General features: G+C 40.9%; 1 protein-coding gene across 2 annotated transcripts in view; it reads left to right on the top strand.

The window, feature by feature from the left end:
- Positions 1–15,343, top strand: part of mgat4a (alpha-1,3-mannosyl-glycoprotein 4-beta-N-acetylglucosaminyltransferase A) — a 94,782-nt gene that overhangs the window by 45,207 nt on the left and 34,232 nt on the right. The window contains exons 4-5 of one of the 2 annotated variants that reach the window (XM_034185884.1): positions 3,677–3,810; positions 3,905–4,065. In XM_034185884.1, coding sequence (XP_034041775.1) covers positions 3,677–3,810; positions 3,905–4,065 — 295 coding nt within the window. Of the gene's footprint in view, positions 1–3,676; positions 3,811–3,904; positions 4,066–14,607; positions 14,712–15,343 lie in introns of those variants that run through there. The other variant, XM_034185883.1, reaches the window with a different exon arrangement.

Consider the following 15,343-nt stretch of genomic DNA (forward strand, 5'->3'; position numbering starts at 1 on the left):
TAAATAAATGACTATATCATTAGAAAAGTACAGAATCTACCATAAATAGAATCCATAATAAAATATAAAAGTACAAGTTAAAGCACTAAAAAACAACAGAGGACCATAGAACTCATATGGTGCTAAAAGCCAAAAAATAAAAGTTGGCCTTTAGTCGAGTCTTAAAACACTACACTGTGGGAGCAGTTTGGACATGGAGGGACGGAGTGTTCCAAAGTCTGCGACCTGCCACAGAAAAGGCTCTGTCCCCCGCTGGTTTTAAGCCTAGTCTTTGGCACCATGAGCTGGAACTGACCCTCAGACCTCAGGGCACGCAACGGAGAATAAATTTGGAGGAGGTCCACAATGTACTGTGGTGCCAGTCCGTTTAAGGCTTTATAAATAATAATAAAATCTTAAAATCGATTCTAAGATTAACAGAGAGCCAATGCATCTTTGCATCACATGAATATGTCAGCACGTAATGTGGCGAGTCGTTAGTCAGCAGCTCAGAGTGCTTTAAAACAGTCTGTGTTGTCTCACAGTGTGGTCACAACACAGTGAACAAGAGCAGCACACCCGTGGTGAGTTTTAGAAACATTCTTGCGTTTTCTTTCAAAGTCTGTCCGCGTTATCTGGCTGTGTTCTTACGTGTCAATCAGGTAGCACTTTCCACATAAATACACAAATTCTGAATTCTTTCTGCTCACTGTGTAAGTGGCTACTTACCCATAGGGAAAGAGGACAGAACACCACTCTATCTTTCATTCCTTCTCCCCTGCCTGCAGTTTTTACCTCTCTACCGCACTATTCTGTTATTTTGAACAGTTGACCTCAGTTATTGAAACTCATCCACCATAACCATCTCAGCTCCTTCCACGTCCCTCTCTGTCATGCACATATACATTCTGTGTTGCTCTTCCTGACTTTCATTCTCTTTCTCTCCATTGCATACCTCCACCTCTCCAGGCTTGCCTCAACCTGCTACCTACACCCTCTATAGACCACAGTGTCATCTGCAAGCTTCATACCACCTCAAAGCAAAAGTCACATCACTATTTGGACTGGTGTAAGATTTTTTACAGTATAGTGCAGAAATTATTTCATTGTGGGTGCACACATTGTCTTTTTCCCTTTGCTCACTGATTGATCTTCCCCTAAAACAACTGAAGAGTACGACAGTCTGTTAAATCTGCCTAGAACGGGTCATCCTGATCGTGCATGAAGGTGACAAGTGAAGGAAGACACCCATGACAACTTTGAAGGAGTTACATATGTCAGTTGTTGTGATTGGAGAGACTGCATAAAAGAAGACATGACATCTCAAGTTTTTTCTCTTCTTTTTTTAAAAGAGTGGCTTTATTCTGCTCTGCCACTTTGGTTTGACTGACAAATCAGCAGGGGAAAAGTTGCTGTACAGTCTTTCTAGCTATGACCAGTGAAGCTTGTAATCTTTTTGAGGAAATATTTTATCTTTTGTCATTTTGCCTCATCGTCCTTTGAGGTAATTTTCTTCTCAGTTGCCAAACCAGTAACCTTGCCCCAAAATAAAATATAGCCATAATTTTGAACTTTACCAATTGACGTAGTTTATGCAAACTTTCAGGTGACATTTTGTTGGACTTTGCGTCTCTGCAAACACAAACAACTCCTCTTATTTCTGTGCCAGTTTGGTCCTTTTTGACTGACATGTAACCCCCCCCCCCCCAAAAAAAATCTTAGAGGTGAAGATGGCTTCCTGCTAAAACAGAGATGGAAGACTGACAAAGCAAATTAGTGGCACGCTGATCAGGGGGCATGGGGGTGGGTCACTTCTGGAACAGTCTCCTTCATGCTGCACTTGCTCGCTCCATCGCTCATTCATGTCTGCCATCCTCTGTTCTGTCACTTCCTGTCTCTTTTCCTTCCTCCCACACGCTCCTTTCATCCTCGACCTACTTTCTTGCTGGTGGGTGTTGCTATACGACACCGAGCTCAGTGTGAGAATCGCAAAGCAAAAATGGGACACATTCTCCACACCGCACAGATCACTCTGGACCGCTGCACCGTGCAGTCCTCTGCCCCTCAGCCTGATTTCTTTATTTATTTTGTGTCCCTTTATGAACCCACATCAGCTCAGGTTTCCCCTTTTAAACTGCAATAAAACACTCACAAAGGCAGAGACACACCATTGCTTGAGTTTGAGTAGCATTTTTATTTATGCTTCCAAAACATTGCTGTCGCTTGTTGAAACATTAGTAACTTCCTTTAAAGCAGTGCAGGGATTTTTTTTTTTTTTTGTACCTACAAAATGTAGGCAACTCGTTCTTTCTGTAGATTTTATTTCTTGAATTTGAATTCTGTGAAGGGCGAGCTCACTGTGAATAGAGATAATGTTTGACAACAGAAAGGATCATTTAAAAGAGATTACATGTGTAAATGTGCAATTTTACGCTGCTGTCTCACTGGTAGGAGAGAAACAGTAATTCAATGTCTGATTAGAAGTAGTAAATCCTGCATGAAGCGTATGAGAGTCCACGACTCCTGGATGGTACGCCAGACCAATGCAGGCTACTTCCCCATCCTTAACTGGTACCCATTTACACCTGGGTGGACTGGGACAATGTACATGAAGTGTCTTGTCCAAGGACACAGAGCAGGACTGGGAATCAAATGTGCATGTTGGGCTGCAGCTAATATTTATTTTATAGTCAACTAATCTATTGATTATTATTATTTTGATTAGTAGATGAATGTAACTTTTCCCAATTAATGTAATTATTATTTTCTGATTAGCTGATAAATTATTTTGGTAAATGTTTGTTTGCTTAAAAAATATTACTGATTTATTTCTTAAGGATATAAAATGCCCAGAGTTAAACGATTTTTGTGTGTGTGGTGTCAAAAATCTTAGACAACAGTGTAGACATTCTTGCCACACAGAATGACACAAATTTAAATCAGAGATTATTGTATAGAACTGCAACTAATCTGATTATTTCCTTGTCTAATTGTTTGGTCAATAAAATTTCATAAAATTGTGAAAAAAAATGTCGCCAAAGCCCAAGACAACACCTTCAAATGCTATTTGTCCACCCCTCCCCCCCCCCCCCAAATATATTAAGAGAGTAGCAAAGAAACCAGAAAATATCATATCAATGTGATATGATATTTTCTGATTTCAGCATCATTTAAGAAGCTGAAATCAGACAATTTGGAGATTTAAAAAGAAGAGGTTCAAAGTGATTAATCGACTATCAAAATGGTAGTTTAATTTAATAATCAATTAATCACTGCAGCCCTGTAGCCCACCTCCTATCCCGCTGATCCACCTGCTCAGCTAATTAGCCTGATAAATTATTACTCTTCCAATGTACTGTCCACTTTCCACTCACTCATCATCTACTTTACAATTAAATGTGAAAGTTATCAGCGGTATTTCTTGAACATCTTCGGTTATAGTCAGTACTCAGGATTTGCCAAACCCAAACCTTTGTCTGTACTAGGGACAAAATGTCCATTTGGTGTACCACAAGTAATATCCAAGCATTGTGTTGAATTTGTAAAATAATCACCTTAGATAGTTCTTCTGTGAATCTAGGAATGAATTTCTTTGGAATCTGTCGACATCTGCTAACAGATGTGATTCACACGTGTGCTCACTTGATTAATCCTAGTGCCAGTCAGCCACTGACACTTCTGTTCTCTCCCTCCTTAGTCACCATGGTGATGGGGATCCCTACAGTGAAGCGGAAAGTGAAATCTTATCTGTCAGAGACTCTGCGTTCACTTATCGACAAACTGTCGCCGGAGGAGAAACTTGACTGCGTCATTATCGTCTTCATAGGGGAGGTGAGCTCCGGAGGTCTGAATCGGTGCACAGAATCTGCTCTGTAAATGCTGTGATGCTTAAAAACCTCTTTTTCCCACTGTTTAATCTCTGTAGACTGACCTAGACTACGTTCACAGTGTGGTTGTTGGCCTGGAGAAAGAGTTTGCTGTAGAGCTGAACTCAGGCTTACTGGAAGTGATCTCTCCTCCAGCGTCCTACTACCCAGACCTGACCAACCTCAAAGAGACGTTCGGTGATTCTAAAGAGAGAGTCAAGTAAAAACAAAAAGCCACACTCCTACACATGATGTCTGTCCCATCTCTGTTAAATAACCTTTTACTGGAGGAAATGGGAATGGCAGTGATTCTAGGAATTTGAGGCCTTGGTGAAATGAGATGCAGCGGTGCTGTGATGAGGATTGCAGAAAAGTAGAGAGATGAGTCAGGGAGAATGTGGGAGGGTGCGAGCGAGAGCTTTTCGGTAGGCTGCCTCGGCGCTTAGTATTCCACAGGCATTTCTCAAAGTCAGCTCAAGGTCATCTGCAGCAGCACCCTCTATCTCGTTCTATCTGTAGTGCTCCCTTGCTGTTATGCTCTGTAGTCATATTTATAGTCCACGAACAACTGGCCTCATTAGAAATCTGTTTATGATGCAGTTTATAACAACTGCTTATGTACTATATTGGCCTTCAGGCCCATAGGCCAAGACATGGTCTTAGTATGTGGGTGGGGTTTTTTGTTGCTGTTGTTTTTTCTTGTGAGTGCAGATACTGCAGAGGGTAAGATGGTCTGTGAATGTTTTGTACAACCTGACCGGTGGTTTAAAAGCGTTAAGCACGGGTCCAAGTGAGCGGTAAAGAACAGGACTCATTACTGTGTGACACAGCACCATGTAGCCACCTGGCTGCGTTTAAATGCGTGTGCACCCATGCCTTCATATATGCGGTGTCTGTTTGCGGTGTGGTGTTGTGTTGTAGTGTGCACACATGGGATTATCTCTGTGAGCCACTTTCTACACCTGCTCTGGTAGCAGATTGCACATCTGTGTCCCTTGGCTCACAGCCATGAATCAAACTGCACAACAAGCGCAGACATTGTTTAGCTCGATTACAATGAGAGCTATAAACAGACGGGCATGAGGTTATTCTTGGATTGAGAATTTGTTGATTATTTCTGTATTATAATGTAGATGGCGAACGAAGCAGAATCTGGACTACTCCTTCCATGATGTATGCTGTGAACAAAGGTTTATTACGTCCAGGTGCTTAAAACTACAAATTCATTTAAAAATTTGAATTTGAATTTGACTATATGGTAGGAGAAAGATGAGTGTTTTGATATGGGTGTAGTCAGGGTGCTCCACAAATGACATAATAGGTGGCAGTTTGAAATGAGCAGGTGCGATGAAGCAGCTGCAAATTTAGGAGCATCTGGGGGAGTGGTCCCCTGGGAAATTTCGAAAAAGGCTAATTTTGTTGATTCTGGTGCATTGTAAGTGTAATTTGTGTCATCTTACATGCAAATAATTTTAGTAGCACTTGAGCTATCACCATTAGTAATAAGCATGTAATTGAGTTTCAATTCAACACTGCCCTCTTCTTCACTCTACAAATAGACCATATTCCATCTTTAAAATTTCCTGCCTTCATTGTCAGATCTACTATAAGTAGTAACACCAACTTAAAATATGAGCGGAAGCATATGCCACCCTTTGCGTTGGTCTTGTTTTTATTTTTCATTTCATTATCATAGTAAAATTACTTTGGCTGAATTAAAGGGTCTAATAGTTTGGACCTGAGCCGAAACGGACCCGTAGAACTGGTGGAGGAACCTGGATCTGCATAAATTAATGTCTAAAAATAAGACCCCTGGTCCAAAAGCAATCCACAGATATTAGGACTTGATCTGAATTCACCCAAAGCTAAATGCAGTGATTTGAAGCACTGTGCTTGAGACACAACCATGACGGAAAACACACACATAGTGATGAATCACGCACTGCTTGTTAATGATATTAAAAGAGCAGAAACGGGCAGTTGTCACTCAGTAGTTTTAGGGTAATTGTTCTTACTACAGCTAATGATAAGGCGCACCGGATTATAAGGTGCGGCCTCAATTAGCAGGTACTTAACCCTTACAAAAGGCGCACGCTAAAACATATAGTCTACAAAAAAAAAAAAAAAGGTCACGGAAGAAAAACGGTGAGTTTATTTGAACTTTTTAACAACTTTGAACTACCGGTATTTAACAATATGGTACTCACATTGTTTTTTATTATGGTTCTGTCACAAATCCATCGAAGTCCTCATCTTCTGTGCTGAATTGAACAGCTGGGCAATTTCGCCATCAAACACGCCAGGTTCCCGCTAATCATCGCTATCGTTTTTGCCTTCAGCCGAATGGTGACTGTAGAGACGCTTCTCCCGGCTGTTCTTTGTTCAATGACCCATTGCTCGAGTTGGTCTTCTAGCTGTGGCCACCTCGCTTTGTTTCCGCGGAAACTCCGTTTGGTCTTTTTAACTTGCAGTTCATTTTCTTGTTTCCTCTCGCAGCTGCTCTATTCCCATGAACAACCGCGTAACTGATAGCCTGCAGTTTGAATTGTGCCTCGTAAGCATGTCTCTTCGCTGGCGCCATTTTCGGGGTCCTTAGACAAACAAATGTTTTGCAGGATACCTGTAGTATACGGTAACTACCGGAGGAGTGGCGGAGGTAAGTGTACGTACCACGGACTCACGGACTCTTCTCTGATTGGTTTATCCCTGGCAGCGTACGTAGTCTACGCTACCAGCGTACGTACTGTACGTATTACGTAATGTTCTCCAATTGGTTTATCGCTGCCAGGGTACGTACTCTACACTGCCAGCGTACGTACTTTACGTATTACGTCCCTGTGTCAGTGGGAAATGGGCCGATATTCCGACGGTCAAAGACAAGTCGGTCGTTTTTACAGATTTTGGAATTCAGTGCGCACATAAGGCGCACCGGATTATAGGGCGCACGGCCGATTTTTGTGAAAATTTAAGGCTTTTAGGTGCGCCTTATGGTGCGGAAATACGGTACATAAACTAGAAAGTAGTCACATCGAAGAAGCTGGAATCAGAGAATTTGTTTTTGTGTGTATGTATTTATGTATATTACCCCAAGTGGAGGAGATTGTGTATCATGGGGGCTTGTTAATGAGTAGGGGGATAAATTGGAGCATGAGATTGAAGAGTCTGATGTTCTGCGGACACTGTGCTGGACCATTGTGGTGAAGAAAAAATTGAGCCAGAAGGCCAAACTCTCAATTTACCAATTTGCGCTCCAATCCTCAACAATGGTCATGTACTTAAGGTAATGACTGAAAGAATAAGGTCGCAGATACAAGCAGCAGAAATGAGATTTCTCAGTTTGGTATCTTGGTTTACACTTAGAGAACACAATGAGAAGCTCAAATATGTAAATGGTAAATGGACTGCATTTATATAGCGCTGTTCCATCTGCATCAGACGCTCAAAGCGCTTTACAATAATGCCTCCCATTCACCCCGATGTCAGGGTGCTGCCATACAAGGCACTCACTACACAGGGAGCAATAGGGGATTAAAGGCCTTGCCCAAGGGCCCCTAGTGATTTTCCAGTCAGGCGGGGATTTGAACCCATGATCTTCTGGACTCAAGCCCAACACCTTAACCACTAGACCATCACCTCCCCATGTAGGAGGAACTCGGAGCAGAGCTGCTGCTTCTTTGCATCAAAAAGAGCCAGTTAAGGTGGTACCGTTGTCTAAGGAGGTCTTCCAGGCATGTCCAACTGGGAGGAGGCCCCAGGGGAGACCCCGGACACACTGGAGGGATTAAAGTGGACTGGCTGAGGATAGTTGTTCATGTCACACCTAGGGATGGGTATTGATGAGGTTTTATCGATATCGATGCCATTATCGATTCTGCTTATAGATCCGATTCCTTATCGATTCCCTTATTGATACCTCGTGAATTTTGTACTAAAAGTAGGCTTTACAGGTTTTCTATGTATTTCCTTGAGTCTTAAAGTAAATAAATATGAAATTAGTCACTGTATCCTTGATCTCTGGACATAAATAAAAATAAACATTGTGTTTTGCTTTGAAGTTATTAATTCAGACTGAATTCTATCGTTCTATCTTGACTTGTCAGAGAGCCGCGCAACGTTTGGAGCTGTGTGAACAGAACGGAGGATGATTCTCGTTTCTTTCTCGCAACGAGACAGGAGTCCCAGTTAGTAACTTTAATCCGCACAAAAGTGAATCACAACTCATATTCAGGGATGAAAGTGGTGAAAACAAAAAAAGCTGAAACCCAAAAATTACCCCCCAACACCACCTGCACGAAAATGTTTGAATTCTAGAAGCTCTGAAATGCAATCTGGGACTATTCCAGACAATAAACTGGAGTGAGTGCAGCATCCATTTAGGTGAAAAAAAAAAATACAACTTTCCTTATTCAAATTCATTCCAGTAGTATTCTGCTCTTACTAGGATGCAGCAGTTTTCTAGTTTGGCAGATAGTTCTGGAGGAAATCACTGAAGAAATTAACAAACTGAAAATATGGTTTGACCGAAACAAACTGTCATTAAACTTAAATAAGACAAGGATGAAGTGGAGGTGTGAGAGTCAGTAGGTGTTCACAGGAAACATTTATTTCTGTATGTATTATTTATTTATGTTAGTTGCTATTATATTTTCTGTTGTGTTTCTATTCAGGTTCTTTTTCTCTCTTTCTCTAAAATTGTATATAATAATCATTAGATTATTAATATATAAGCAAAAATAAATTTAAGGAATATTACAATTTGAAAACAAATGCACCCGAACATGATGACGGCTGCAATTGCTAAATGCTAACTTTTAACATTGAAAATGCCATAGACATGCTAACGCGTTAGCATCGCTCCCGTTTTAAGTTATAAAATACATCAACTGTTTCAGAAGACCATAACAGGTCGGTTTAACATAGAAAAGGAATAATACTCACAGACGTATGCTCTTTAGGGTTTTAGCGGGGGAAAGTTAAGCGAAAGAAAGAAATAAACGAAGCAATCGACCGAAGCATTGCTTCAATCTGCGAACCACGCTTCGAATGGTTCAAGGTTCAAAGCAAAGCCGCGCTGCAGAAAAGTTGATTAAGGACCCGCTGCAGGGTCTGTAATCAATGTAGAGAAATGATCATTTTCCTGACAAACACCCGCCAAAACAACGGCCACTCTGAAGGACCGATAACAGAATCGTTAAGCACAAAGCTTATTGATGTCGGTGGATCGAATCATTTCTTAACGATACCGAAAGGAACCGGTTCTCGATACCCATCCCTAACACCTATCTCACCTTTCTGTCAGTCATATGGCATTTTTGACCTTTTTGGTGACCACGAAAGATCAAACTCATGGTTATAATTGTTTAACTCAAACAGTTTGGAGCCAACCTGAATTAAACATGGTGGAATGATAAAGCATTAAATTTTGTGCAAATTGATGAAATGTCAAGGTCACACAGACCCATAAATTATACTACCACAGAATTATCTGAAAGAATATAGTCAGTCCTCTGACTTGGTCAGACAGTGCTTGCACAATGTTGCGCGAGGGTTGTGCATTGATTTGTAATACTACCCTCAAGTTTGCAGAGTGGAAAATTTTTTTGTGGCACCTTGATTTGGCCGGAGACGTGGGTACTTTCAAACTGCAAAGAGCTAAGTGTCTGTGTGTGAAGCCTTGATGCTGACCCGTAACCCCTGACTGACCACTCCTCTCAGATATCTCATTAATAAATCAGACGAAGTATGCGAAAGACTCAAAAATGACACCTCAAGCCACATCGTCCCTGGGGAGGGATGCTTGGAGGCGGTGAAAATGAAAGAGCAGAGAGTACACACAGATATTCTGCTGATGGTTAAGTTCTCTGTAGATGATGTGCAAAAAACTGAGATGAGACAGTGGTAGGAAAGAAGGGTGGTTACAAGGAGAGGAGATGTTACAGTCCCTTTGCCCTCCCTCCCCATTACTCCTGCTTCCTGAGAACAGAGATGAATAATTACATTATGTGCATGTACTCCAGACTCCAGGTAATTGTTTAATGTGTTTTGTGCATTCACTATTATCCAGCGACTGTGTACGTGTACAAACAGAATGTGTGCAGTGTTCATGCTATTACTGATTTAACGTGCTGATAATTTCCAAATTACACCAATTCTTCTGTTTTCACTGCAAATCCAGACATGTTAATGAAATATTTTACTGTTCCCTTGGGGGAAACTTTATCTTGGATTCAGTGCTGCAGCATCTTTAAAAACAAAGCACATGCATACTGATTCATACACAACGCAAATATAAAGAGCAACATAAAACCACTACAGTCCAAGTGGGAGTCACTGGTGCCCATGAATATATTAAGTCATTTAAAATGTCTTAAGAAATGCATCCAAATGAACCAGTTTTGTATAATCAGAACATTTAATAAAGTGTGAAGTCAGTGAACATCAATAAAGTGCTTTCCTGGTAGGTTCTGCTTAGCAGTGGCAATAGCAAACAAAAAAGTAGTTGGGCTGAACCTAGAAGTATCATGTTTCAGTTACTGGCTGCCCTAGAACATGTTCACCTGACAAAACTGTTCATATTTATGAAACAATCTGTGACAAAAGTATTGTTTATAAAGTGGCTTTGACAATTTCTTAGTTTTGTGTTTTTTTTATTGATTACATATCAGTACTTGTATGACATTGTATGAATACAAGTATAGGGGCATGATGGCTTGTCACATTTTATGGAATTTACAGTAAATCCTCACTTTCATAGCCAGTTTTCTTTAGGCAAGTTACAGGATGGATACATAAGTTTTCCAAGTCGTTGAACTTGTCGTAGACTTCATTACAAAAGAGTCTGGTACTGTATGGTAAATCTGTCTGGAGTAAGCACAGTTCTGCAACGCTGAATGAGTGTGCAAGAAAGAGGCCAAATTCTGATTGGAGAAATTTCTGCAACTTTTGTCTGTTGCGTGACCATGCATAACCTATTCAGCTTCATAGTGGAGTGGCAGAGAGAAAGATGTCCTTATAAAGAACGTGTGAAATTTCAGCTACCTTTTACCACAAAGCACACGAGAGACTCAACATTTTGATCTATCTTGTGGTATTAAAATCATTCCCTGTTCCGCTCTGCTGTGAAGCTGTGACAGCTTTTTGTGTTCCTCCAATAATTTACTTCAGACACTTTTGTGAGTTTGTGTCCAGCAGTCACTAAAAGCTCTTAAATTACTACAAAAAAATCACTGTGAGCAGAAGGGTATATATCAGCCATATATTGCTTCTGCAGAGGAGGCAACACTTTTATTTATTTATTTATTATTTTTTAACTATGATGATAGAGAACCGCTACCTGGACTTTCCTGTTCTGAACCCATCAGTTTCTCGCTGATTTTTGAACGTTTGTGAGTTTAAACACACAGAAGTAGCAGCATCACATCTTCACTCATCTTATTCGTAACTTTAAAATAAGGCAATCAACTGGTTCTGTGAACTAATGTAATTGTATTATTTACATTAAAGCCAATTTCCTCATTATATTCCTGAATTGTTACACCCCAAATACTTAGTTAACTTGCCAAAACAAAAACTGAGAAATTCCATGCAGGGTTCCCATGGATCCTTTAAAGGTCTTATGATGCATTGGATTTTTATACCTAAAAATAAGGCCTTAATTTGTATTAAAATGTCTTAAATCAGTCAATCAAAAGTCTTTCAAATGCCAAGACAAGGGAAGTAGGGTTTTATTCATGTTTTCCTCTGACATTGCAAATAACTGATCAACGCAAAATGGCAATATCTATTCTTTTTTTTATAATATATAATTTCCATGAGCGCTCTTTCAGCTAGCTAGATGTAACTTGTGTGATGACATGGAGAAATGTAAATATTGTGAAAATTGGCTTTTCTGGGAAGATTTTGCAGCATTGCTGAAACCAGTAACCATGTTCTGTCTCATAGTAAATATTTGATCATAATTGTACTTCACCCTCAGCAGGTTATACTTTTTTCCCTTCCCATTCAGTTTTGACTATGATAACGTTACTCTTAAATTTTATTCTGCCTAACATAAAAAAGTCTTCAATCAGTCTTTCCTTAAGCTGTCAGAACACTGAGAATAAATGTGTAAAAATTCTGTATTCCATGACCTGTAGATCTGAGGGAAACAAAAACCAGCAGAAGAGAAACCTTGTCTACTTCTCTTTCTGGTTTCTGTGATGCATACCGTGGTAGGTTTTATTTGTTCGGATAGTAAGGGTTACAGGTGTGGTTTTTATCTTTGCAGGATTTCAAGTCCTTCAATCAAAGGACTGATGTGAAGATGAAAGTCTGCTTTGTTTTAGAGCTGCCCTTTTTGTCAGGCCTGGGCCAAATGACAGCATCCATGTCTGTGTGTCTTAGAGGTCGATATTCAAGAAGAGCAGCATGTCTCTGAAAGAGGAGCTGCAGCACAGTGGATAAACAGTAGCGCAGTCAGAGACAGTGTTGGTGCGGCAAGATCAAGGCAATCCAGGACTTTTTTTTTTTTTTTGTGGTGATGAGCTCTCCAAAAGGGCAAAATTAATTTAGCAGGAGAGATCAGAGCCGGGCCAAATCTGCCACCTCACCAGTATACACTAGACATCGGATGTCGTTTGCACACTCCCTGCCATATATTAAAAACAGTTGAATCGACAGCAAGAAAATCAGGTTTTTCCTGCTAGCTGCCAGAAAGACAGTGTGCTACAGTTTTAAGGCAGGCACACAGGCTGTTAATGTTCAAGTGGATCATCTCCAAAAATAGAACAGAACCTTGCAGGAGAGCCACAACCTATCAACAGTCCATGACCTCCCTTTTTCCATAGGATGTTTGAGCCTCTACTAAAACTCTTCTCTACACCAGACCACCTGATTAGTTTCTGCTTCCTTAATGTGAGTTCATGAAGGACTCATTTCTTCAGAATTTGGCAGCAAACTGGATCTCAACCTGCGACATCGCCGCTTCCAGGGGAACAGAAAGTGCTCAGTGGGTCACTCGCTGCTCCTGAGAGCTGTGTTATGTCACAGCTGTCATATCTGCAAATGTGTAAAATGCACACTTGTGAGCAAATCCCTCTCTACCTTGGAAAACATGCTCTTAATGAGTATCTGGAGAGAGCTAGGGCACCGAAATCTAAGCTATAAAATGCATAGAAGTCAACAGAGGAGCGCTTTGTCTTCACTGGGCAGCTTTCGGGTGTAAATTTTTGTAACCGCATAAATGTGAGACTGTGTTCTGATGGGTGACACGTGCTCGGTCAGCTTCACTGCAAATCTGTTCCATGAAAGTTTCAAACTTGGATATGTAAGCAATGCGTGCTTATGGTTAAAGTGAACCCATTTTAAGGAATTATTTCATGGCAATATTGGGCTTTCATTTATTCTTCGAACTATATTGGGGCAGTATGATTCTAAACATAAACCTGTAATGGAAAAAAAATCCTAAATTTTAAATTATTTTGGGTTTTCTGAAATCCGTACCAAGTCCATATTACACATACAGCAGTCCTAATATTTGTCTGAACGTTTAAAGGCACATTCACCTTGACCAGAATCTTGTGGTCGCAATCGGCAACCTTCTGGCAGGATTTTGGTTGGTTATTTGACCTGGTTTTGGCAGATTTGGCAGAGTGCAATTAAATTAGCTGGTTTCATGGGCTCAACTTCTAAGCACAGTCCAGATATTTTCCACGGGGTTGTGCAGTGCACATCAGCAAACCGCTCCAGAGCGTGATACTACCTCCACCATGCTTAACAGTTGCTACAGTGTTCTTGGTATTGAGTGCTTTTCCTTTACTTTTCCATAAATGCCTCTGGTCATTGTGAACAAACAACTCAATCTTTGTCTGATCTGTCTATAAAACCTTCCTCCAGAAGGTTCTTTCTTTATGCTTAGTCAAGCTTCACAGTCCCAGTTTTGGAGCAGGGGCATTTTCTTCAATGCTAGTCTTTGGCGATGTAAAACTTGGCTGACTGTGTACAGTGTACAGTGCCGTGGCAGCATGGGATGCTTGTGCTTTGGTCTTTTTTTGGGGGGGGGGTTGTTGTCCTGACCATCCAATCCAAGTCCTGTTAGCGGAAGGTGACAGTTTGTCTTCTTCCAGACCTTAGCAAAGTTGCAACATCTACCAGTACCTTGTGCTTACGATTGTTTGAACAGAGGTTCTTGGAATCTGCAGTTGATTAGCAATAGCTCCAAGACATCTTCCTGACTTGTGTAGATCTGCGATCCTGTTTCTTAGATCTGTATTGACCGCCCTGAAAATTAACATCGTGCTGCGTGTTGACCAGTCTGAGTGCTGTCAAACAAATTCTTTTCATGTCGGTACAGAGAAACTATCGGCAATCGTCAGTCGTGATCGCGAATAGCAAGTTGAGAGGCCTTGGCAAGTTACAACTTCAGAACTTTCAGCACTACTGAATTAATGATGTAAGTGGGTGTAAGGATAATGTTGACCTTGTATGTACAATTTTGACCCAGAGTTAATTACAGAACACTGAAAATGAATTAATAGTTGTGCACCAAATTCTTGGTGGTTTCCACTTTATTTTTTCCTCAGTCATGTGACTCTAGTTTGTACATGCTGCTTATTTTTCAAGAGTTTCTGATTTTACTCACGTGCAGGACAATGCACAGTGAGGATATTTTTTTCCCCCTGCTAATGCTCCTTCCTTCCCTTTGTTGGCTTTGTTTGTACAGAAAAGCTGATAGCATACCAGCGGGAGTTCCATGCCTTGAAGGAGCGCCTACGTGTGGCAGAGCACAGGACACTGCAGCGCTCCACGGAGCTCAACACCATACTGGAGCAGTTTAGACGCGCCATTGCTGAGACGAACAGCAGTAGGATGCCCTCACAAACTTCTCAGGTGACCCATGCGCGCAAACGTATGGACGACTGATTGACTCCAGTCCATCTGAGCCTTCCACTGTTTTTTTTTTTTTTCAAGAAATCTGTGCATTCACTGTTGTGCAGTTCAAAGAATGTAATGTATTATATATTATTTACAAGTGTGGCCTCTGACATTGACGCTGCTGCAGCTATAATGTATGATAAATTTAATTTTGTTCTTATGTTTGAAGAAATGCAAAGGATATGTTAAAGGGGAACAGAAATGCTTTTTGAGAATTTGTTTGTGCATTCCTTAGTAAAAAATTATGTGTTATACACTTGCAGAATGTTTGAGTGCACTGTAGGTAATATTATTTGAATCAAATTGGCCGCTAAATTGACATGTAAATTGCCATTGGCTGAAGTCAGTGGAGGGCACTTTCGGTTGACGTCACTCATTGAAGTCTCCTCTGGTGGGCACAAGTGCAGTCGAGATCCAACATGGCGAGCAAGGCATCGCCACACAAACAGAAGGCCAGCGATTCCGAAAGATGTGCTTTCACTTGTTGATCCAAAAGCCATGTTGTGGTGCCCAAAGAGGTTATATATAAGAACTAGAGTCCGCACTCGCACTGAGCTGTGTCCCGGCAAGGAGGTGTGGTCGCCATT

Source organism: Thalassophryne amazonica, chromosome 14 (assembly GCF_902500255.1).
Source record: "Thalassophryne amazonica chromosome 14, fThaAma1.1, whole genome shotgun sequence".
Classification (NCBI taxonomy): Eukaryota; Metazoa; Chordata; class Actinopteri; order Batrachoidiformes; family Batrachoididae; genus Thalassophryne; species Thalassophryne amazonica.